Below are 24,966 nucleotides of genomic sequence, written 5' to 3'. Positions count from 1 at the left end.
TGAACCAATGAACTCTGACCGTGAAAGCCTTTGACAATTCTACTATGTATTTGGGACTGCAGTTTTCAGACCTTTTTCTGGCTTTTCTCTTAAGACCCCCCTGTTATTGATCCGTCTGTTCTGGAAGCTTTTGCTGCACATCCAGTGACCGTGAAAGCCAAGCAGACGGCCTACATCAAGGTACCTTTCAAGGCCAAGCCATTGCCCAAAGTCACCTGGTTCAAGGATGGTATTGAGGTGACTGAAGAAGAGAAGATAGTGATGGAAAGAACCCATGACCATGCGCTACTCACCATCAAGGACTGTGTGAGGGAAGACAGTGGGAGCATCATGCTGAAACTGAAAAGTGACTGTGGGACAGCTTTTGCTCAGCTGCATCTCAATGTTGTCGGTAGGTCCTGGAATAATCCTTTGCAGTAATTCAGTGTCAACCTAATGAGTGAAAATTTATTTTACTAGTGCTCTGTAAGCAAAAGCTGTCTGCTTAAGCTCGTGTGCTTGGAAATATGTCTGAAAGTGTTCAACAGGACTTAATTCCAGGTAAGTGTCCATAGAACTGCTTATTGAGTGCATGGAAGTGAACAGAAAATGTAATTAATTCTGTAGAGTGATTAATAGTGAAATAAAATGAAACACACCAAATGCAATGCTGCAGACATGGACTCAATAAGCAGTTCTATGGACACTTACCTGGAATTAAGTCCTGTTGAACGTATAATATGTCGGAAAAAAGGGAAGAATCCCTGAGGAGAGATCTTGAAGTAGCTAGTTTCAGAGTCATTGCGTGACCATGTCTGGGGAACATTCTGAAGTAACTAGGCCTTAATTTTATCTAATAGTAAAAGCTAATCAAGAAGAGGAAGAAGAGTTGGTACCTGGAGGTTGGCAACCCTCATAACAATCAATAGCTTAAAAATGGGTCCTAGCAAAATGTTGCATGTTTCTGTTCTTGAGAATCCTACAGACTGTCAGTCAGATTTATCTCTGTGTTCTTCACTGACAAAACTGTGACTCAAATGAGAAGAAGTCAACATGCAATGAAATTAATGCAGCTTTGGTCACCATTAGCACTTGAGGTCCTAAAAAGCCCGATTGTGCCATCTGTCGATTGCATGTGATCCCACCCTTTCTCCAAAGAGCTCAGGGGGGCATATATGATTCACCCCTCTTTCGTAATATCCCTGTGAACTACATCAGACTGAGATACAGTCATGGGCCCTCAGAATGACTAAGCTTGAGGTCTGAGTGGGCTACTTGCCAGGCCCATTTCAGCTCTACTCCACACACTCTCGCTATGATAATTTTCTACTGTTCCCATTTTATCTCCCTGTGCTTCAGACATACCAAAGCCACCACAAGGAAAAGTGGAGTTCCTGGAGAAATCAGGAAAGTGTGTCAAAATGAAATGGAAAGCACCCAAAGATAATGGAGGCAAGCAAGTAACTCACTTTATCATTGAGAGGAGACTATCTGGGAAGAAATCTTGGATCAAAATTGGAGAAATCGATAGCAAGCACACCACATTTGCCACAGATAAGGTAGAAGAAGGGAAGGGCTATCAGTTCCGAATCCTGGCTGTTAACTCTGAGGGCCTGAGTGATCCACTGGAGACAGAAGAAATCTTTGCTGGTGATCCTATTGGTAAGCGTCTGAGCATGTTAGGAAAGGGTGCCGTGTGGTTCTGTTATTATAAACCAAATTGTTATGCTTTCTACGTAAGTCAGGATTTTTTAGCCTCATCTTCAGGCGAGTTAATGTATGGGGCAGATTTCCTAAAACTCCTGTTAATAATGCCCCTTGATGGCGTTTTGAGTAGAAAAAACTAATACCTTCCTCCTACTGTGTGAAAAAATGTGATAAAACATTTAGATATGGCAATATTTTTTGAGGGGGAAAAATTGGGCTTTCCAGAATACATCCTGGGAGAATCTAGTCACTTGTTCAGAGTGTGGAGTGTTGTCATTGAGAGAAAACCAAAACAGTCAAAGACAAAGTTGTGTAACAACTCAGACTTTGTTGAACTGCAAATCCTAAAGAGGTCTGTTGAATCAAGTTTCCAGCTCTCTGGGCCCATGGTGAGACAGGCCGAGCTGCCTCTGGTGCAGCATGCTTCTGAGTGAGGCATAGGGTGGAAAGCTGCCCAAGGTAGAACATTGCAGGGCTGGATCCAGAGCCTGGGCAGAGAGGTGGGGAACAGTCATAGTCATGCACCCCTGTCTCCTTGTCGAATCACCACCTTCATGAAAGCAAAACAGAGACATGTGCAGCAATGGCAAACAGCAGAGTTACTGTGCTGGGCACAGCCACGTCTGTGGCAACCTGGCTGGGTCCACAGTCCCAGCCCCAAGGGGAAGGAATTAATCTCAAATTCCCCCCCCCCCGAGGCAGATGCTGGTGCCGTCCGAAGTATATTCATCTGTCCTGTGTAGAAGCGCTCATCGATGGCAAATGATCTATCCTCTGCAGCTCTGATCCTGCAAGGGAATAAGTCTAAGGGTCGCCTGGAAAGCTAATTCACCAAGTAAAGTGTGGCGGCTCCCCCCAAACCATTGTTAAGCCGCATCCTCCACTGTGGGGAGGATCCTGGCAAAGGAATGAGCTAACAGCCCAGTGCAGGGCTAAAGACACACACACACCCCTTTGGCAGTTCTCCTGGGGAACTTTCCTGGGATCCTTCCCCATTGTACGGTAAGGGCCATGGTGCTGAGAGGCAGGGGCTCGGGCTGCTCCCACATGAATGCAGTGGTGGACTTGGATGTGGGAAGCAGCATGGTCGAGGTGGAACACAGCCACACGCGAGGGAATGGGAAAGCAGGTGTGGCTTTTGCTTACTTGTCAATGTGTTGTTGCCCCTTTGAGCTCAGCCAACAAAGAGGGTGTACCTGTTAGGGATTTCCAATGCAACACGGAAGAAGAGTTAGTTTTTATATTCCGACTTTCTCTACCACTTAAGGGAGAATCAAACCAGCTTACAATCTACTTCCCCTCCCCTCCCCACAACAGACACCCTGTAAGGTAGGTGGGGCTGAGAGAGCTCTAAGAGAACTGTGATTAGCCCAAGGTCACCCAGCTGGCTTCATGTGCAGGAGTGAGGAAACCAACTTGGTTCGCCAGATTAGTGTCTGCCACTCATGTGGAGGAATGGGGAATCCAACCCAATTCTCAGATTAGAGGCCATCAAACCGCCGTTCTTAACCACTACACCATTCTGGTGTGGTGGTTTGGAGCAGTGGAGTCTGACCTGGAGAACTGGGTTTGATCCCCCACTCCTCCACTTGAGCAGCGGAGGCTAACCTGGTGAACTGGATTTGTTTCCCCGATCCTACACACGAAGCCAGCTGGGTGACCTTGGGCTAACCACACTCTCTCATCCCCACCTCACGGGGTGTCTGTTGTGGAGAGAGGAAGGGAAAGGTGATTGTAAGCCGGTTTGAGTCTCCCTTAAGTGGTAGAGAAAGTCGCCATATAAAAACCAACTCTTCTTCTCTCAGCTACACAGTTTGGGCTTCTCTCTCCTCTTGGGTGTTCTCACTAAGTGCTCACCCAGTAGTGCCCACTCTGTGCTTTTCCCGTCACCAAAGTGCCAGGCAGCTCACTCTAAGTCTGCACAGCAGGAAGCTCTGCAACAGACCTGTGCCTCGGACCCTACCTAATGAGTTATGGAGCATCCTGGCCACAGTTCTGTAGGGCTGGGGTGGGGGTTTGCCTGCTGCATGTGGGGGAGATGATTGGTTGCGCCAATAATCATCTGCAGATCTTTTGGGTGGGGGCGCCTCAGTAAGGGGGCACTCATATTTTCGGTTTGCATGGGTGCTTGTGGCTACACCCTGTTTTTTGCTGGCATAAATTTCTGCCCCTGACAGGGATGTTCCCAGGCTAAATCAGCTTAGGAAGCCAACTAACTCCCACAACCACCACCTGGCCCTCCCGCTTCCATGTTGGTGCAGAGCCTGCACCACCAGTCCACCGAAGGGCAGCTGCTTAAGGACTGAGACAGCAGACAGGAGCAGCAGGGCACAACTCCTACTTACACTGGTGTGTGTCTGAGATAAGCTAGCATAACAACTAATCAGCTCCCTTAGGATTGCATTTCAAGAATGCCAAACAGTAAATTAATCAATCCATCCATCAGTAAATTATTATGGTCATGGACCAAATGAATAAAACATATATTAGCAGAGTGGTTATAAAAATATATGCACAATCTTCTATTAAATTAGATTAAAAAAACCAAATGTGTGTCACTAATTCAATACTACCTCTGCAGACTGGCAGCTGCACAGAATCTGGTAACTCTGTGGTTTCAGATTAAAGGTCTGCTAGAAGGAAGGAGGTATACCATTCCTCTGATCTTCCTGGGATTTTTCGGAGGATAGGTATAATAAATACATATTTAAGATCATTATATAAGAGGCTGTGCAGCAGCGCATATCCAGTGATATCAATTTTCCCGGTAGCTCAAGGGCATAAATATTCATGAAACAGCACACCATGGTATCTCTCTCCCTTCTAATAAAATGGCAGAAAGAACACTCTGACGGGCCAGAGTGAAAGCTATCCTGTGTTGGGGGATCAGTAAATTAGTGAAAGACTGCCAATGTTATATTACTTAATTCATGCCAAAACACTTTTCAGATCCTCCAGGGCAAGCCTCTCAACCTCAAGTTTCTGATGTCACCAAAGAAGCTGTCACTATTACCTGGAATCCTCCAGCACAAGATGGTGGCTCCCCAATAATGGGGTACATCGTGGAAAGAAGGAAGAAAGGCAGCAACCTTTGGGTCCCAGTGTCCAAAGAACTAATTCAAGGTCAGCTCTTTGTTTCACCTCTTCCCTTATATATGAACAAAATGACAGATGAAGAAAAGTGAGAAATAGAATTTTATCAACATGAGAGCCTTGTAAGTTCTGTCTTTTTATCAAGATCCATATGACGGGAATTTCTGACATGGTAGTTCTGCCTTTTTTCTTCCTGCTCTGTGTCTAGGCTAGAGACATGCTAAGATCTACTTAAATTCATACTGAATGTTAAATAATTGGCCTGTGCTGAATGCTGTTTTTAAGGAGAGTAATCCTTCTTACATCCATTGAATTCTACAAGTTTAGAAGGGTGTAACTCTGTTTAGGATTGTATTGGAAGTACATTAACTCAGCAGGATCAGCCTTTGGTTTCATGGCAAGGAACTAGATAATTTCCCCTTTAAAAGCATCCAGATTTATTTAACCTCCTTTGAAATGCACAAAACACTCCTTTTAATCATTATTGGTTTGCTTTAACCAAACACACACACAAGGATTGGGTAACCAGCTTATTACCCCTCAAAAAGGTCATCTTTTTGGTTACAATACTGAATGTTTATAAGGAAGTAGAGAAACATGGTAGCTTAAATCTAAGAATTAACACTCGCACAAGAACTAAACTAAACTAAAATACCTGATAGCGTAAGGGAGGGTATCAAATGTATCAGAGGATTCATCCACAGCTGGTTCAAAATACTAGCATCTGTGATTAATGCCATCACATCTGCGGTCATAGGTCATATAAGTACAGTTAAGTCGCTGAGCATGCTCCTGATTTTTCTTGGGAAATGGCCATCTGTATCTAGTCACTTAGTTGTACCATCATCCTCTTTATTTCTTTCCCCTGTCATTCTGCAAGCCGACTTAATGGGGTGAAAGTGCACAGATATTCCCGAGTATGGCAGATTTCTCTGTGTGAAGCAGTTTTGTGGCCACCAGGGGGGAGCAAAAAGCTGCAATGTGCTACTATTACGAGAAAACACTTTGTCATGATTGAGTCGATTTTGAAGGGTATGATCACTGGAAGGAGGGAAGGTGGCATGGCATAGCCTGATCTTATCAGATCTTGGGAAATTAGTATGGTCAGAACTTGGATGGGAGATCACCAACGAAGGCTCTGTAGAGGAAGGCCGTGGCAAACCTACCTCTGCTTCTCACTTGCCTTGAAAACCCCTTGCTGGGGTCACCATAAGTCAGTGGTGACTTGACCTCACTTGCATGCATACTTATGACCACTTGAATATTATTCTCTGCCAGAAACATCTTTTCCTACTAACTATTAAAATAGTATACTCTTATAACCTCTGTGCCGTTTTAGGTACAAAGCACAAAGTAGATGGCTTGTTGGAAGATACAGAGTATGAGTTCCGCGTTATAGCTGTGAATCGCGCAGGGCCTGGACATCCCAGCGGTGCTTCTACCTCAGTTGTGGCAAGAGATCCCATCAGTATGTCTCTAATCTATTGCATTTTCTTACAAAACATTTTTCAGCCATAACAGCTGCCTAGGTCAGTGCTTCCCAACTTGGTGCCGATAGGAGCTATGACACCTGCTGATGTGTTTTCAGATGCCCACTTGCTTCTTCCCCAAAGCATCTCTTCCCTAAAGCTAAGAGCCAATATTGTGACTTTTCTCTACTTCATTGGAATAGAAGGTGATTCAGAAAAGCCCATGAGACATTCCTTCAGTGTCTCTTCATCCCAAAGCATCTTTGCCTGGCTCTGACACACTGAGGTAAAATACCTGGCCGCAGTTTCACTCATAAGGAAAAGAAACACACAAGTTGTAAAGAAATATATTCACTGCTTAATGATGTGTCTCTTCTTCTGTATGCTCAAACATGCTCAAACATACCTAAGCTCAATTGTTTCATGTACAGACCTTAGGTTGGAATTTGGAACACTCTCAGAGAGAACACCTCTGGTCCCTGGTCTGCAGTCAAAGGCATATAATAACCCCAAGACTGCAAAAGCTGGATATCCTTCACGGTCTAAGAAAAACACTTATCTTTTTGATTTTCAGTTGTGCCCAAAGCAGCTTACAAGTTCACCAAAAATAAAGGGGAATAAACCAAAATGCAAAAGTGAAGCTCTGAAAGCATTAATGCTATTGTTGTTGTTATTGTTATTGTTGTTGTTATGTAACATTGTCACAAAGGGCTGTTTAAGGTTAGGATGAGGCAAAGAGATATGCAAGTCTTTTCTATGCCTTGGCTCAATAGCATATGCAAATGATTACCTGATGCATCGGACTGAGAAACATGCATGTAGCATGCAGGCCAGGGATTGCATTCACATCCATGCTTTTTGGGGAGTAAGCCCCACTGAGCAGTATAGGAGTAATTCCCAAGGTAAACATGCTCTGGGTTGGCTCTGGTAAGCCTCCAAAGAATGTTCCAGTGTGAGCTGTCCTTGAAGTTGTCCCACTATTTTATGCACCCCAAAACTGAAGCATTTATAGCATCACTTACCACAAAGCATAGGCCCGACTGCTATGCTGATATAGTGCAAATGGGCTTGCGATAGTAGATGACATTGTGTTCGTCACTGATGTTTTGCTATGTTTTCAGAGCCTCCTGGACTAGTGAAGGGCTTACATGTCGCTGATTCTTCCAACTCAAGCATTTCATTGGCATGGCAACAGCCTGATGAAGGTGATCTGCCTTCAGGATACATACTAGAAATGCGAGCTGAAGACACCAAGGAATGGTCCAAGTGCACCAAGATCCCAATTTCTGGCACCAGCTATACTGTCGGGGGCCTTCAGGAGAGGCAGAAATATTTCTTCCGGATTCGAGCAGTGAATGAAGCCGGTGTTGGAGAACCTATTGAGTTAAAGGAAGGAGTTCTGGCCATGCCCCCTCCAGGTAATGGTTCAGTACACGTTACCTTCAGTGTCACTGTAACTATGACTGCCCCTACAGAGCTATATTCTCCCTTTGGGCAAGATGAGAGACATGCTGGCAAGACAGCTCAGTGCTGAATGAAGCTGTCTACAGCCACCTTGTGCTTGCATCCTGCCTGCTGGGCTGATGCCCTGCCTGACCCTGAGGCAACACAGATGAATACAGGATGGGTGCATATCAAAAAGCAAATTCTGCAAGGTGGAAGCACACTGATATGCACCTTAGCGGAATACCCTGAGGCATTCCTTTTGTTATCAGGTGACATGAATGCCCTTATAGGCAGAAACAATTAGTCTATCTTACTTTCTTTATATGGGGCGGAAGCTGACACTCTTGACCTTTTAATCATAGATAGGCGTTCTAAAGACTCTAAAATAAACCCCAGGGGTAAGATTTTCTTCCATTCTGTTCTTAAAGTGGGATTTATTATACTGAATGGTTTTAGAGACTGAGGGACTTGGGAGAACTCACCTGTATAAATGAGAACAGAGAGCCAACATGGTGTAGTGGTTAAGAGCTGTGGTTTGGAGCGGTGGAGTCTGATCTGGAGAACCGGGTTTGATTCCCCACTCTTCCACATGAGTGGTGGAGGCTAATCTGGTGAACTGGATTGGTTTCCCCTCTCCTACACATGAAGCCAGCTGGGTGACCTTGCGCAAGTCACTCTCTCTCAGCCTCACCTACCTCACAGGGTGTCTGTTGTGGGGAGGGGAAGGGAAGGTGATTGTAAGCTGGTGGTTGCCAAGATAAAGAGTACATTGACTGGAGCAAAAACATGTACACAACCAATGTGGACAAGGAAGGAAATCATTCCCAAAAGACAAACCAGTGATACACTATCAGTCATACCCTAAAATGTTTTGTCCTTGTTTTATATTAAATCACACCTCTTTCCTTTGCCCTATTCTGTATCAGAAGCAGTTTCACACACATGGTGGGATTTCGTGAACACATGAAACTGTCTTATACTGAATCAGACCCTTGGTCCATCAAAGTCAGTATTGTCCAGACTGGCATTGGCTCTCCAGGGTCTCTGGCAGGGGTCTTTAACATCACCTACTTACCTAGTCCCTTTAACTGGAGATGCCGGGGATTGTACCTGGGACCTGCATGCCAAGCAGATGCTCTACCACTGAGCGAAGTAGTAAAAGTTCCTTTGCATTGGCACTTCTCCCCTCCTGCTCCTGAAGATCTTAGGCCTTTCCCAGATGAAAATATTAGGTACAATTCTACCAGAAAACTGCTTTTCTCTCTGCAAGGGAAAAGATTTGGACTTGGTATTTCTTCCCCCTGGGGGCAAGAAAGCAGTCTTGTGATGTGAATTTTACCCAACAGAGCAGTCTGCAAGGACATGATGTTTCCCTGCATCGTTCTGCCCGCAGTGCACCACTACTTCAATCAAATCCGAAGCTCCCTCCCTCTCAGCTGCATTCAAGTGTAAATAAACTGACAGGAGAAACTTAATGTCTCAGATTTCGTCTGCCTCTTTGCTACCTGTACAGTTACCAGGCTTCCGTGTCGACTCGTGGATTATATGTAGGGTCTGAGCACTCTTCTTCTTTGGTGCAACTAATACATATTAAGTACCTTGAAATAGCTACTGAACACGAATAATCCGTTTTTGGATGGAATAATCCATCCAAATGAACACTAATAATCCATCTTTAAGAAAGATGTTCCAAATACACATCCTATGTTTTAAACCATAGTTGACTATTCCTCAAGAGCACCTGCATCTTGTCAGCACCTCTTGCCAGCTCGAATATTCTTCAATACTTCGGTCATCTCTTTGTTTTCATAGTGATTGCGGCCACCTGTCATAATAGGCTCAGATAACGCATTACTGCTAGCCTAAAGTAATGCTATTTGATACTGGAGAAATGTACTTTTTATCTATTGCTGCTTTCCTGCTGTATTTTCTGATGTTTAACTACTTCTCCTTTGGAGCTGAGCGGATACAACAGTTAGGGCAAATGTTTGGTTACCTTCTGTGTGTGCGTAAAGTGCCGTCAAGTCGCATCCGACTTATGGCGACCCCTTTTGGGGTTTTCATGGCAAGAGGTGGTTTGCCAGTGCCTTCCTCTGCACAGCAACTCTGGTATTCCTTGGTGGTCTCCCATCCAAGTATTAACCAGGGCTGATCCTGTTTAGCTTCTGAGATCTGACAAGATCAGGCTAGCCTTGGCCATCCAGGTCAGGGCTGATTACCTTTTAGCAGATGGTTTTGATTTTTCTCTCTCTCTCTCTCTCTCTCTCTTTGTTGTTGTGCCGGTTTATCTTTTAGCTTCTCCGAAGTTTGATCTGATGGCCAGACTGAAGAGCCACATGGTAGTTCGTGCGGGGACTGCCCTCTGTATTCATGCCTCTTTTACCGTAAGCTGTCCTTTAATCCTTAGTGGGTGGGCCCCTTCATCATGAAAATCAAGCTTTATAAGTTTGCTTTGCAGTTTTGTAACCTTCCCTTTCCTCTGTGACTTTAATTTCACTGTGTTGAGGGTTACAGGCAAACACATGTTCGTATGAGATCCTCATTCCTCTCAATACTGGTCCAGTTAGCCTAGCAGAACTGACATAAGAGGATGCCCTCATCCAGAGCTGGGTTTATGCAGAAGCTAAATAAACTTCAATTTAGGACTTCAGATTATGAGGGGCATACAATTTCTAAATTTTAAGTTTTGCCCATTATTTTGGACTTTTAAACTTGACATAGCTTAGGGCCTCAGTGTCTATAAATTTGGCCCAGCTTCATCTTCAACAAACCTAAGGATATGTACTACTGTTTGCTCACGTTCATCCCTTGTTACTTTCCTGCACACATTCATCCCTTGTTACTTTCCTGCACATCTCCACACATGTACATCTCTACTGTCAATGTTAAATAGATTTTGATTGTAAGTTTGGGGGGGCAAAACCCTGTATTTTTGAGTCACCGTGGCGTAGTGGTTAAGAGCAACGGACTCTAATCTGGAGAGCCGGGTTTGATTACCCACTCCTCCACATGAGCGGTGAACTCTAATCTGGAGAACTGGATTCGATTCCCCACCCCTCCACTTGAAGCCTGATGGGTGACCTTGGGCAAGTCGCAGTTCTCTCAGAACTGTCTCAGCCCCACCTACCTCATAAGGTGTCTGTTGTGGGGAGGGAAAGGGAAGGCGGTTGTAAGCCAGTTTGAGACTCCTTAAAGGTAGAGAAAAGTGAGGTATTAAAAAACAATTCTTCTTCTATTTCGCTTATACTGTTCCATAAAGCATGGCACACTAATGTTGCTGTATCAGTAATAATGCCAAATAATTTATTATTAATTATTGGCCATGCCAAATGATTTTTTGGTAGTTTTGGAACTGAAACTGGCTTCTCAGTAAGGTTCTTCCTGTCATGCTACTTTTGTTCATCACCTCATCTCTGGATGTCAGGAACTACCCTAAGCATGGTTGTGATGCGTAGCTATGGAAGCAAAAAATGCTACACAAGGTTAACAATATTGAGCCTAGTGAGTGGAAAAGGGGCTGAGGCTGGACAGGGAACCGAGATTACTCGCAAGACTTCACCAGTATGTGGATAGATTGCATATTAAAGTATTATGTACTGAGTACATAGGCAGAATTAGAACCTTCATAGGCATACGAAAAACTACCCAGACTTGAAATAATCACTGGGAGAAATACAGCATTTTGCACGTGTAGGATTAAAGTAATCACAATAATGCAGAGTAATACTGATTGGGATGCCAGACTAATCAGGGCTTTATGAGCCCTGTAATCTCTTCTCTCCTCAAATCCATGCCATGGAGCTTTATCAGTGGGATCAAGCAGTGCCATTAATAGGATCATGCTTGCTGGGGATTCATTAAGATTCTCCAGGCTACCTTGGGCATATTTTTTGCGATCATCAGAGTTATCAGGGATTCACCGTATGTGATTCTGCTATCCCTGATGATCCCAGAAGCATTGAGTTCAGAGGAAAAGCTGGACAAATGGCTGTTTTTCTTGCTGTGGTCTCAAAAGTCACCCTCCTCCTTACAGCTTTACAGCCGCCAGGTCACAATTCCCTATAAAACAGCTGTTTGCATAAGAGACACCTCAGCCGTGGCTCCTCCCATCCGTTGCTTTTGTCCACCCCTTCCCCTGCCAGCTGTGGCAAGCATGATTCCAAGTATGATGCACAGAGCAGGTGGAGGGAGAGGCAGATGAAAGAACCAGGAGAAGAACAGGTGGGGTGAGTTACATTTTCTGCTTTTGGCAATGTTTGTTTCTGGCAGGGCTCCCCTCCACCAACTGTGGTGTGGCAAAAGGATGGAGTTCCCACAAGGGGAAGGGAGAGCATCACCAAAGGCAAGAACCACTCCCAGTTCCTCATCCACAGCACCAAACGCTTTGATACTGGACTCTACCGTATTGTGCTCAGCAACGACTATGGGGAAGCCTCCTATGACATCCACGTGCGAGTGGCAGGTACAGGAGGGTGCCCTAAGGGCTTGGGATTAGATGAAATTGTGAAACTGACACTGCGATCCCCCTCTACCTACCCCTCTACCTACGGCAGTGTTTCCCAAACTCTTCGGGCCGCCGCCCCCTTGGTTCCACAAACTCAACCCCAGCGCCCCCTACCCTATAAAAAGCGTTATTTAATATAGGGGGTTGCATGACTCACTAAAGAAGATAATAACAATAAAATTTCAAAACAGTAACAATTAATTGCACATCTATTCAAAATCAAATAAAAACTTTTTAGTTGAAATTTGTTCAACAGAACTGATTAACTTGATCCAGTGGTACCAGCTCTTCAAAGTTTGGGAGAAAGTTCTGATAGTTTCCACCAAATTTGCCAGCATGGTGCCATAGCTTGATCTATTGTAAATTATGCTGGCCAGATTAAATGCCTTCCCATCGGCAGTGACTCATGGCAGGTTTCTTCGCACTCCACACAATGCCCGATTATGCGCCTGCGACGCTGGAGTCCCAGACTCGGTGGATCATATCCTATTGGACTGCGCATTCCACAGCAGATCTCGCCATTTAATGTTTAGCCACCTGCCAGATTCTCGAAGTACAAGTACAAGAAGTGATCTAACTCACTTCCTCCTAGCAGGCCAGGCCAGGAATCTCACTGCTTCAGTAGCCTCCTTTTTAGCTACAACCCTCATTGAGAGAATCTCCAAAGATCATTCAATTCAAGAAAGCTCAAACACACCACAAACTTTTAACTCCAATTGATAAACCATCTTTTTTTAATGAATAATAATGATGATTTTATCCTATTCTTTTATGCCGGCTGTGTTTTACTATTTTAAGATGCCAATAAAGGTATTGTATTGTATTATTGTATTGTAAATTAGGGAACAACACGGTTGAAGGGGCCCAACTCTAGCGCCCCCCTGCTGTTCTCTTGCCTCTTAGTGCCCCCTAAGTAATCCCACCGCCCCCCAGGGGGTGGTACTTCCCACTTTGGGAACCACTGCCATACAGCATAGGAAGCTCAGTATTGTCTACTTTGGCTGCAGCTCCCCAAAACTCAGGCAGAGATGGTTCTTTCCCAACACCTGCTACCTGCAATCCTTTAACTGGAGAGGCCAGGGATTGAACTTGGGATCTTCTGCATGTACAGCAGGTGCTCTGCCACTAAGGTATGGCCCCACCCTATTTGTTGGCGGTTCCTCAATAGGAATTTGCAATGTCACATAGTATCATTAGTATGGCCTGCCCCAGAAATATATCGGAAATAACGTGGACCAGTTCATCCTAGTGAGAGATACTGCAAAAATGAAGGATGGATGGCCACAAACAGAGACGCGCACTGGCTCACACTTGGTATTTCTGCCTTAGATTTCCCAAGGCCTCCTACTAACCTGAACCTTTATGAGGAGGTGCCAAACACTGTATCTCTGACATGGGACCACTCTCCGGATATCAAAGAGGATGGAGGCGCTCATTATGTCATCCTGAAACGTGACACCAGTACTGCCACTTGGTTCACAGCAGCTGAGAAAGTTTACAGTAACAAGTACACCGTCACAAGTTTGCTTCCTGGCAGAAAATATTTCTTCCGAGTCTTTGCCCGCAATGATATCGGGGATAGCGACCCTCTGGATTCAAGGGATTCCTGGCATATCAATAAAGACAAAGGTAATCGTGCATTTTTATATATTTTAGTTTGTGACACAAAGGGTGGTTTTTGTTGAAACAATAGCCTGAATTTCCCAGATTTATGTGCCGCTCGCAAGTCTACCATGGGCTCTCTCTACCTGGAAATCACAGCCTTTTTAATTGACTGGTTGTGTTTTTACCCTGTTTTTCAGTCAGAAACCTTCAAAAGATCTTGCAGAGTTTAAATGTCAAAACAAATACAAAGTAGAGCACAATTAAAAAAGCTTAGTAGAAGGTTGCCCAGCTGCTGTCTCTCCCTATATATGTGTCCTGGCCTCTCTATACTCCCTATAGCATCATTGATAGTATCTGAGCTCACTTGGCATGATGGAAGAGCTCTTGGCTGTTGTCTCTTCTCCCTCTGGTCTCGCTGCTGGTAGCTATGAGGGAGAGACTGAGGGCTGGGGACATTATCTGGGAGTCATGGAGGAGGCACATGCATTTGCCAAGATAATAGGAATAGGGGGGTTAGGAGAGGCTCTTACACAGGATGCCTGGTGATTTTTCCTCACAGGGTGACCCTGAGACTCCTTTTCTTCCCATTGGGTTTTCTTCTGTCTTTGGAGAGTGGCTGGAGGGGGGAATAAGAATTTAAAACAACCTGGGGTGGCATGTCCTGGATGGCCCAAGCTAGCCTGATGTCTTCAGATCTCAGAAGCTAAGCAGGGTTGGCCCTGGTTAGTATTTGAATGAGAGACCACCAAAGGATGCCAGAGTTGTTGTGCAGAGGACGGCACTGACAAACCACCTCTACTAGTCTCCTGCCTTGAAAACCCTACAGGGTTGCCATAAGTTGGCTGCGACTTGACTGGCAGGGGTGGCATGCGCTGGGGAAAATTGGCACCAGTTTTCCTCTGCAATGGAAAGCCTTGCATTAGAATTATGAGAGAACCACATTGTTATATACCTCCCACTTGGTTCTCAGTGAAATAGAGCATACTGTAGACCAGTGGCATTTTTGCAGTATTTGCTTTATTTGCAAATGTACAAATAGAGCACAGGTGGAAGCAAAGATGCACCCCTACAGATCCGCAGATCTAACTCACATCAGATCCCCAGGGATATCATGCCCCTCAAAGTGCTTCGCCAGACTGCTAAGTTTGTTCACTAGCTGTTACTGAGAAACTTCTAAAAAATTTTGGATGTCTAAGCACATATTATTGGCTAGATTACTCCTGTCTACATGCTTGTTGACATTCTCAAAGGATACCAAAAGGTTGTGACACAAAATATACCTTTGCAGAAGTCACACTGATTCTTCCTCAGCAAAGATTGTTCTTCTGTATGGTTAATAATTTCATCTTTCATAATGCTTTCCACACATTAACCCTGGACAGACATGAGGCTAAGGGACTGGTGAATTTTTCTTTATAGAGCATTTCCAGTTCACAAAGTACTTTATAATGTGTGTTTTCCCATTTGCAACAGCCATAACAACTAGGTCATTATCCCCACTTTCAAGTGCAAAATGGAGACGGAGAGAGTTTTGATTGTATGTGGCTACATAATGCACCCATAAGAGGGAACTTTCCACGGAACTGAACTGGTTTTCTCTGGATGTTACTACGATGCTTACTGCACTCAGTCAAACTTGACCTAAAATTACTGTATTTAAGTTGAAAACTCAGCACTTATAAGTCACTAAGAGCCCAAGGCAAACAGTTGTTTGTTTTCTTTTTATATCTAATCTGAACTTCAAGAGTGAAGAACAGAAGTTCTGGAACGTATCCTCCTACATAGTCACGTAAATAAAAATTTGAAAAACAAAATGCAAACCTTGACTTAGCCCAGCGCAATTTAAATCTATCAGAGCATCTGGGGGAAAGTTCATTGAACTCATAGCTCTACATTCTGGCTTTTCAAAAGTAGGGTTTGTGCATTCAAGAGTAAGTTACCACAGAAAGGACAGAGTAAAGCGTCACAAGTCCGCTTTTTTTGCCATCAAGTCACAGGTGACTTATAACCATCTCGTAGGGTTTTCAAGGCAAGAGATGTTCATTCAGAGGTGGTTTTGCTATTGCCTATTTCCATGTCACGACCCTGGTATTCCTTGGTAGTCTCCCATTCAAATACTAGCCAGGGCCAACCCTGCTTAGCTTCTGAGATCTGACGAGATTAGGCTAGCCTGGGGTTATCCAGGTCAAGGCCAAGACCGCTGGCCTCATCTTGAAATTCAAATATTTGTAGTTCTGGAATTAGTGTAACTCTGTTTTGAATTACACCCATGATTCTACTTCCTAAAAACAAACCCTCCATTATTAAAAGAGGAGCTTTTGGCATAGAATTGAGGCGCACAAAACCAAACTCATACGGTGTAAATGTTTATTGATACAGCACCAGCCAGACAACAATAAATATACTCTTATAAAATACAAAGTTATAAGGCACCTGGCATACTCATAATAACAATATAAAATTCCTTACATAACGAGAAGTTAAAAGATTAATATTCATTTAAGTTTCCGAGGCCCACTCTATGAGCGAGTCTTACAAATGAATGCACAAAATTTAGCAGCCTGCTTTGTGACGGAGGCATCCCCCTCCCAAAGTAAGTACTTGGTTTTTCCCTCTTCAGAGCTAGCAGTAGTTTTTTAAAGTGAGGGAACTATGAACTTTAGTCTAGCTTCCTCATTAAAGGGACACTTAAGGAAAGCATGTTCGACTGTGCCTGTTTCTCCCAACTTGCAGGGGCAGAGTCTCTCTGATCTCGGTACCTTCTTATATCTACCTTCTAAAATCGCTGAAGGTAGGGCTGCACATCTTGCCAGCATAAAGGCCCTCCTATACTTATTCACCTCTAGCAGGGATAAATACTCCTCTGGTGCTAGGACAAATCTAGACCTGTCGGGTGCCTTAAATGCTGGGGAGTTCAAGAGGTCTATCTGGTGTTCAGAAACCAAACTCATAGTTGCCTGGACTGAATAGTTGTAGAATCCATGTTGATCACTTTGTATCCTTCAACAGAACTGTTCAATGCCAAGATAAAGGAATACCATGAGCGGGACTGGCGCCATGCCCCTCGATTCATCACCCCGCTGAAGAACCATGCAGTGCGCCGGGGCCATGACTGTACCATGAGCTGTGCTTTCTTGGGAAACCCCCGTCCTGTGGTTACGTTATACAAGAGCAATGTCAACATCACGGCCAGTTCCAAATTCTGGTACAACTCAACCAGTGGCGTCTGCACACTGATGATCCCCGCCTGCACTGCCAAGGACAGTGGAGACTACTCCATCCTAATTGAGAATGACCTTGGGCAGGCAAAATGCAATTGCACATTGACAGTATATGGTAAGTTGAATTCTTCCTTGGTGGGGATTATTGATATTGATACCAGACCATTTGTGTAACCACATCGAGCTAGATACAACATGCTAAGTCAAGCAAGCTGGGCATCTACATTATAGCCAAAGAACTAATTCAACCCAAGATGGCACTTTTTCATATTAAAGGTAAAGGTCCCCTGTGCAAGCACCGGGTCATTCCTGACCCATGGGGTGACGTCACATCCTGACGTTTCCAAGGCAGACTTTGTTTACGGGGTGGTTTGCCAGTGCCTTCCCCAGTCATCTTCCCTTTACCCCCAGCAAGCTGCGTACTCATTTGGCCAACCTCAGAAGGATGGAAGGCTGAGTCAACCTTGAGCCGGCTACCTGAAACCGACTTCCGTTGGGATCGAACTCAGGTCATGAGCAGAGCTTGGACTACAGTACTGCAGCTTACCACTCTGCGCCACGGGGCTCATACCCTTTTTCATATTAGCCCAAAGAAAAATAGGGAGTAACTGTTATTGCTTCCTACTATAACAAGACAGTTCCAATGACACTGAGAAATTTGCTTTCAGTTTGTCTTATGATTGGTCTCCTCTACCAACTGGCAGGAGAAGAGGGCCATACGGAAGACAGCAAAAAAACAAAACAAAATAGCCATGGTGTAGTGGGAAGAAAAATTATTTTGTTCAGTTATACTTTGCCTTTCACATATGCCTCTTCAGGGAGATAGATAAGAATGCAAAAACAAAAACAAAAAACCAAGAAAAAATAAATTGCCATTTAAAAGTAGAATTAAGAAACTTAGTACAAAATATAATAAACACTCATCATGTGAAAAATACCTGGGCAGCTCATTCCTGAGACTTTCGGCGGCCAGGGACGGTGTAGCCAAGGTGCTGCTGCGGCACCTCCAAAGAGTTTCCCTGGGCCCCGAAAGGCTTAAAAAAAGCCTTTTAAAAAATTTAAAATAAAAAATGGGGAATTTTCCCCCATTGATGAACAGTGAGGCTGTTGCTACAGGGGGCGTTCCTGGGCTGGAGGGGCTTAGGAAGCTGACTAATGTCAGCTCCGCCCCCAGAAATGCCCCCCACCCCACACCGGCACCACACGTCTCTTCTGGGATTTACGTCTCAGAGAGACTGCGCCGCTGGGGGAGCAGCGTGCAGTTCCACGGCTCCCAGGCGCTTACGCTGTCAGCGGGGTCACACCGCCTCCTGAACCCAATTGGCCCCCGGCTCAGGAATGAGCTCAGACGGATCCAAAACCACAAATCCATGAGCACGTTTCAGATATATCTCAATAAACTTGAGGAAACTTAGACTACAAATGATAGAACACAAAAGTAATATCTGTCTTTTAAAAACAACAACCAGGTGCCCCGTTGGTTCAGCACTTTCTAGAGCATAACCATGGTCCAATGGACTTTACAATGATAAAATGTTATTGAAAAAAGAGGCAGAGGGGATTTTGAGACTGATAGTTCCAGTCCCTCATGAGTTAAATGGTAGCCTCCAATTGTTATCTCTTATATGAGATAAAAACTGAGTCAGACCATCACACTTCTCTTTGTGAAGTTCTGTTCTGTGGGAACTGCTTTGGCTGTACAGTTTTACAGTTTAGTTATTTATTTTTCTAACTTGTGAAAGTTTTAGAGTGATCCATAAAATTTTTGCATTTCCATTTTGTTTTTGTTCGTTACCAATTGAGGCAGTTTTAATTCTTATAACTACTCCCAAAAGGAACCAGTGTCACTGCTTTATAGTATTATTTAAAATTTAACACTGACAATATATTAATCCTTGCACATGCACAGACACACACATGCCATCCAATAGGGGCACAATGTTGTTTAGTATCTGAGTGCTATGATGTAATAGACATGGGATTTTATGCTTGCTTTAGCAGGCTGCTTCTACGGAGCATCCACAAGAACCACAGAAACATTTCTATTCCATGACTTATAATCGGTGGCAACTCTTCTAACAGCGCATTCCTGAAAGGAATGTTTGCGCCAGTTTTAGGAGGCAACCCAGCGGCGTTGCCTCCTAAAGAGGTTTCGGCACCGCCGAAACCTCTACCTGGCGCCAACCCTCATAGGGTTGCACGGGAGATACGGCAGCAAAAAGCTGGCGTATCTTTGCTAAAACAAAAGAGGGCATTCCCGACCTGAAATGGCTCAGGAGGCCAACTGACTTCGGCCCTGCCCCCCGCCCGGCGCCAGAACACCCGGGAATGCCTCCTGGGGTGCCAGAATGCCTCCCGGCTTGCCGCTGCTGCCTGTGCCAGAGGCCGGCGGGAGGCTGCAGCGGCGTCCGGGCCCAGTGCTGCCGTGGTCAGGGACTGGCATCCGGGCCTGCACGCCGGCGCTGGGGCCACTCACGCCGGCGCTGGGGCCACTTACGCCGGCATGCGCCATCTGGGCACCGGCGGTGTGGGCCCCTGCACCGGCGGAGGCCTTCGTCGGCCTCCTAAGGCCTTTCGCCGCGGCCACCAACGCATTTCAGGAATGTGCTGTCAGAGTTGCAGGTTGGGAGTTTATATGGACATGTAAGCAGTCAGATCAAACTTCAAAATCCTGATGAAACACATTTTAACCAAGCTCGTCAACCAGAAAGAAGCCATTCTCCCGATTATTCTTGGAGGCACTGCATGTGTCGCACATTTCCTTCACAGGAAGCGTGGACTTCCATGCAAGGAACAGCATACAAGCTACATATAGTTTATTATATATGATGACAGCCTGCAAAAATGTGAAAGGCCATGCTGGGAAGACATGACTGGCTACTGCTTCCCAGCACATGTGCCTTCTAGTGTACATCAGCAGCTGACCACTGTTACTTATGATATTTATGCACCTATTTATTCCACTATTGGTGTGTGTGGCTGTGCCGAGGGGGGGACATCTCTCCCTCGTCTCCTGTTTCGTTTTACCTCAGATAATTGAGATGCCAGAGGCAATATTCAGTTCAACAACAAAATAACAGAGTTTCATTATACTTCTCAGGAAAAGGTATTGGAGGAAAAAATAGTATTAAGAAAAGGTACAAATTTTCTGTATAAATAATGAATTGTTCAACAAGTACAGCACAGATATTATTTTACTTAACTCGGGTTTTCAACTCTTTAAGGTAGCTTAATCCCAGACCTGCACACAGCGGTTCATGTGTATACTCTGCTGCCTAAAAATAGGGAAGTATGGAGATTCTCCCTTCCTGTTTCTCACCATGGAAACACTTCACAGCTCTTAAAGTAATTGTCTCACAATACTTGGGCCAGGAATAATTTTTTCCTCAGAGACTATCCCTCCCCCTGTGACTAGAGTAGGGACCTTTTTCCCCCAAACTCTCTCTCATCACGGTTCAGGTTTTTCCCCCAGTCATATGAGGCACAACCCATCGCACCGGAACCCAGAGTAAAAAAACCCTTTTCTTCAGCAGCTCAGACCCTCCTCTCTTAAGCTCTGCCCACTCCCTGTATGTTCCTCTTACATACAGTCGCTGATAGAAATTAACCCTTAGTCCGTCACAGTGGCCTTTTGACAAAGTGGCATAGGCAATAAAGACAGATCCCTGACCCAAGGAGTTTAAGGTAAAGGTAAAGGTCCCCTGTGCAAGCACCGGGTCATTCCTGACCCATGGGGTGACGTCACATCCCGACGTTTACCAGGCAGACTTTGTTCACGGGGTGGTTTGCCAGTCCCTTCCCCAGTCATCTTCCCTTTACCCCCAGCAAGCTGGGTACTCATTTGACCGACCTCGGAAGGATGGAAGGATGAGTCAACCTCGAGCCGGCTCCCTGAAACCGACTTTCGTCGGGATCGAACTCAGGTCGTGAGCAGAGCTTTTGACTGCAGTACTGCAGCTTACCACTCTGCACCACGGGGCTCCAAGGAGTTTACAGGCTTAAATTTCAACATTGGAGGAGGCCACAGAGGCAGGGAAGGAAGAGGGAAGCCAGATACCAAGGGATGGCTCTGAGCAATCCTAGTCAGAGTTGCACCCTCCTAAACCCATTGACTTCAGTGGGCTTAGAAGGGTGTAACTGCATGGAATTGCATTGCTAGCTTTTGTTTCAGTTGCATATAAAGATTAAGGGCTTTACAGAAAAGGTGTGGCTTGGAAGAAGAGACAAGTGGTGCAGCATAGGTGTTCTTGGAGGGAGTCTTGCAAGCTGCCTGCAGCCCTCTCCTACTCTCTGTTTTATCCTGGTGATTTGTATTCTTCTGCCCTGTCCCTCCCATTCACCAGATGCTTGGCATCAAGGCATGCATTTGTCCTTTTTAAAGTGAAAGCTGAGAACAATGTTTCTAGGCCCAGCTTGAAAACTGATACAGCCCCAACAATAAGAGTCGGTATTTGGCAGGATCCTTTAACTTTATTTTTGTAATTTGCAACCAGTGCTTCAGCACAGCAGGCTGACAAAAGCCAAAGCCATCTTGCAGGTTCAGTTCTGTGCCCTGCCCACTACAAAATGGAAAAGCAGAAACAACTTCAGCTCTTAGACGCCAGTTTTCAAACTCCAGGGGACAGAAGAGCACAGATCATACCCAAGGAAATTATTTATTTATTTTATTTTACCCTGCCTTTCCTCCGAAGAAGGGCTGTCACATAGAGGATGGTGCCGAGTTGTTTTCTGTTGCCCCAGAAGGTTGGACCAGAACCAATGGGTTAAAATTAAATCGGAAGAGTTTCCATCTAGACATTAGGAAGAATTTTCTAACAGTTAGATCGGTTCCTCAGTGGAACAGGCTTCCTCGGGAGGTGGTGAGTGCTCCTTCTCTAAAGGTTTTTAAGCAGAGGCTAGATGGCCAACTGTTAGCAATGCTGATTCTATGAACTTAGGCAGTTCATGAGAGGGAGGGCATCTTGGCCATCTTCTGGGCACTTGGAGTGTGTGGGGGAGGTAGTTGTGAATTTCCTGCATTGTGCAGGGGGTTGGACTAGATGACCCTGGTGGTCCCTTCCAACTCTATGATTCTATGATAAGAGCTTAAGGCATCATACATGATGCTTTTTGCTCCTCTGTTTTACCCTCATAACAACCCTGTGAGGTAGTTTAGGCCAAGGTCACCCAGTGGTTACATGGCGAGTGGGGATTTGGACCTGAATCTCCCAGGTTCTAGCCCAACAATTTAACCACTATACCATAAGAACATATGAAAAGCCATGCTGGATCAGACCAAGGCTCATCAAGTCCAGCAGTCTGTTCACACAGTGGCCAACCAGGTGCCTCTAGAAAGCCCACAAACAAGACTGCAGCAGCATTATCCTGCCTGTGTTCCACAGCATGCCCCTCTGATCCTGGAGAGAATAGGTGTGCATCATGACTAGTATCCATTTTGACTAGTAGCCATGGATAGCCCTATCCTTCATGAACATGTCCACTCCCCTCTGAAAGCCTTCCAAGTTGGCAGCCATCATCGCATCCTGGGGCAGGGAGTCCCACACTGGCTCTCAACTGTTTCTCTCTAACCCATTGCATTTCTGGAGGAAAGAGGTATCCTATTAACATTATCTATTACATTTATACCCCACCTTTCCTCCATTATGGAGGTCAAGGTGGCATCCATGGGGTTCCCAGAAAGTCTTTGGCTCAGGCATGAACCAGAGATGGCTCTGTCTCGTACTTTCCAACCGTAGCCTGGGACCTGTTTGCCTGGTGATAATCTTGCTGTGCCAGAGCTATTAATCCCTGTAACGCCTGCTGGTTTTAAGAGACTAAAGGATGACCTCATGGTGAGTCACTATATAATAACAGCTTCGATCAACCAACATAGCCTGAAATAATTGCAATCATTTGAAGCACATGCTGCGATGTGGGTGTTTCTGTGTTGCTCAATGGTATGTTCGATTTGGAAATGGGTGTGACTAAAACTCCCGCATATTTACAAGTTTACATTGGTTTTCAATCTGTCTTCTGACTTCACATATGTTTAATGAGACAACTCTGCCACTCAGAGCCCAAATGGTCATCAGCACATTGTTCACAATGTAGGCCCACCAAGTCTTTCATCACTGGGGAAGGAAAACCCACGCTTGGTAAAATGTAGGCTTCTTTTCAGATCTTAACACACATACCCTGCCTTAGCAACCCAATCTAGTCCTAGCAACCCTAGGTAGAATCTTCCGAGAGCTCAATAACAAACACCAGTATCATATATTAATATTTTATTATCTTTCTCCTGTAGATAAAGATGATAAGAGCCTTCTGGATTCAGTGACTGAGAGCCTGCAGAAGTCAAAGCACATCATGTGAGCAGAAGCGCGGCTGAATCCAGCGAAGCACCCGGAAGAATTCAGATTCTTTCTTTTTGCTTAAGCGCTATAACTGTTGCGCCACTTGTCGCGATTGTATTACATAAGATGATGGTGTGTAATACCTTGTGTCTTTCTTAGGGATAGCTGTTGTGTAGTTTGCCTCCAAAGCTTTGAGATGACTAAGGGGTAAGAAGCAGAATTTTGTCAATCCCAGCAGAACCTTCGAAATAAAGAAGCGCTGTATCTGAGTTTTCTGTTGGTCTTTTTTTTTAATTTTCGCGCTGTCCTTTCTCTTCCACCAAAATCCTGTAATTTATAACCCATTCTGTGAAAATCTTGGAAGTAATGTCAGCACCAGTGTGCCAAGACCAGAATAAATGGCAAACCCCCACCATAGCCCTTTGCTCAGGAGCAAACTCCCCTTTCAACGCCATCCTGTTGCTCTCATTCATAGTGGAGAGAGGCTGGAGACGCCGGCTGCATCTAAATAAGGAACTGTTGAATAGTGTCCCAAAAGCACATCGGGCAATGGATGCGAGGTTTCATGTGACTTTTTTTTTCTTTTTGAAATGGTCACACAAACACATGAAGCTGCCTTATACTGAATCAGACCTTTGGTGCATCATAGTCAGTACTGTCTACTCAGACCGGCAGCGGCTCTCCAGGGTCTCAGGCGAAGGTCTTTCACATCACCTCCTTGCCTAGTCCCTTTAACTGGAGATACTGGGGATTGAACCTGGGACCTTCTGCATGCCAAGCAGATGCTCTACCACTGAGCTATGGCCCTTAAACAGTTGTAGGAAACAGTCTTCTATGGTTGTAGGAAATACCAGCCTTCAATAACCCAAACGCTTGATTTGCCCGGCTGCTTTTTTCTGGTTATTCACCCATGTATTTTAATGAGATACTGGCTTCTTACAAATTTATACAGCCATGTAAATCCATTCCCGGTACTGTTATGATTTTTTTGAAAAAATCTAGCAATTTAAATCAATTTAGAGATCTCTTTTGGCCTCCAGTTCCCCATCTGCCAGTGTCCTAATGGCTTTTTTTCACATTTCCTTTAGCCCCCCCCCCCTCCTATACCGGGGGTTGAATCTTATTATTCTGTTCCTCTAATGGCAGAGTTTTCCCCTGATGTGGGGAGGTTTTCTCCAGTGGAGTATACCCCTTGTGATGTGGGGGGGGGGGGGACTCTGCCATTAGCTGGATGAAATCATAACATCCAGCACCAAAGCTTTTAGGCTGTGCTGTCTCTGTGGCTTTTTGCCCAACTTGGAACTTGATCCATGAAAGTACGACAGGCTCAACTACCATACCTATACTGTTAAATACTAGTGTAGACCAGCATGAAGCTTCTGGTACTCAGAGAGCCAGCGTGGTGGTGTGGTCAAGAGCAGTGGTTTGGAGCGGTGGACTGTGATCTGGAGAACCAGGGTTGATTCCCCACTCCTCCACATGAGCGGCGGAGGCTAATCTGGTGAATTAGATTTGTTTCCCCTCTCCTACACACAAAGCCAGCTGGGTGACCTTGGGCTAGTCACAGCTCTCTTAGAGCTCTCTCAGCCCCGCCCTACCTCACAGGCTGT

At 45.0% G+C, this 24,966-nt stretch overlaps 1 protein-coding gene across 1 annotated transcript in view; it reads left to right on the top strand.

Moving 5' to 3' along the window:
* The window catches only part of IGSF22 (immunoglobulin superfamily member 22), a 38,031-nt gene extending 14,656 nt beyond the window's left edge, over window positions 1–23,375 (top strand). Inside the window, exons 12-21 of the mRNA XM_056850756.1 lie at window positions 95–391; window positions 1,339–1,641; window positions 4,636–4,809; window positions 6,119–6,247; window positions 7,370–7,666; window positions 9,990–10,078; window positions 11,964–12,156; window positions 13,528–13,827; window positions 16,813–17,139; window positions 23,308–23,375. Of these exons, the coding sequence (XP_056706734.1) occupies window positions 95–391; window positions 1,339–1,641; window positions 4,636–4,809; window positions 6,119–6,247; window positions 7,370–7,666; window positions 9,990–10,078; window positions 11,964–12,156; window positions 13,528–13,827; window positions 16,813–17,139; window positions 23,308–23,375 (2,177 nt within the window). The remainder of the gene's footprint in view (window positions 1–94; window positions 392–1,338; window positions 1,642–4,635; window positions 4,810–6,118; window positions 6,248–7,369; window positions 7,667–9,989; window positions 10,079–11,963; window positions 12,157–13,527; window positions 13,828–16,812; window positions 17,140–23,307) is intronic.
* Window positions 23,376–24,966: the final 1,591 nt, after the last annotated feature.

This window comes from Euleptes europaea, chromosome 6 (assembly GCF_029931775.1).
Source record: "Euleptes europaea isolate rEulEur1 chromosome 6, rEulEur1.hap1, whole genome shotgun sequence".
Classification (NCBI taxonomy): Eukaryota; Metazoa; Chordata; class Lepidosauria; order Squamata; family Sphaerodactylidae; genus Euleptes; species Euleptes europaea.
The sequence above is the reverse complement of the archived record's forward strand: the minus strand, read 5'-3'. Positions and strand labels throughout refer to the sequence as shown.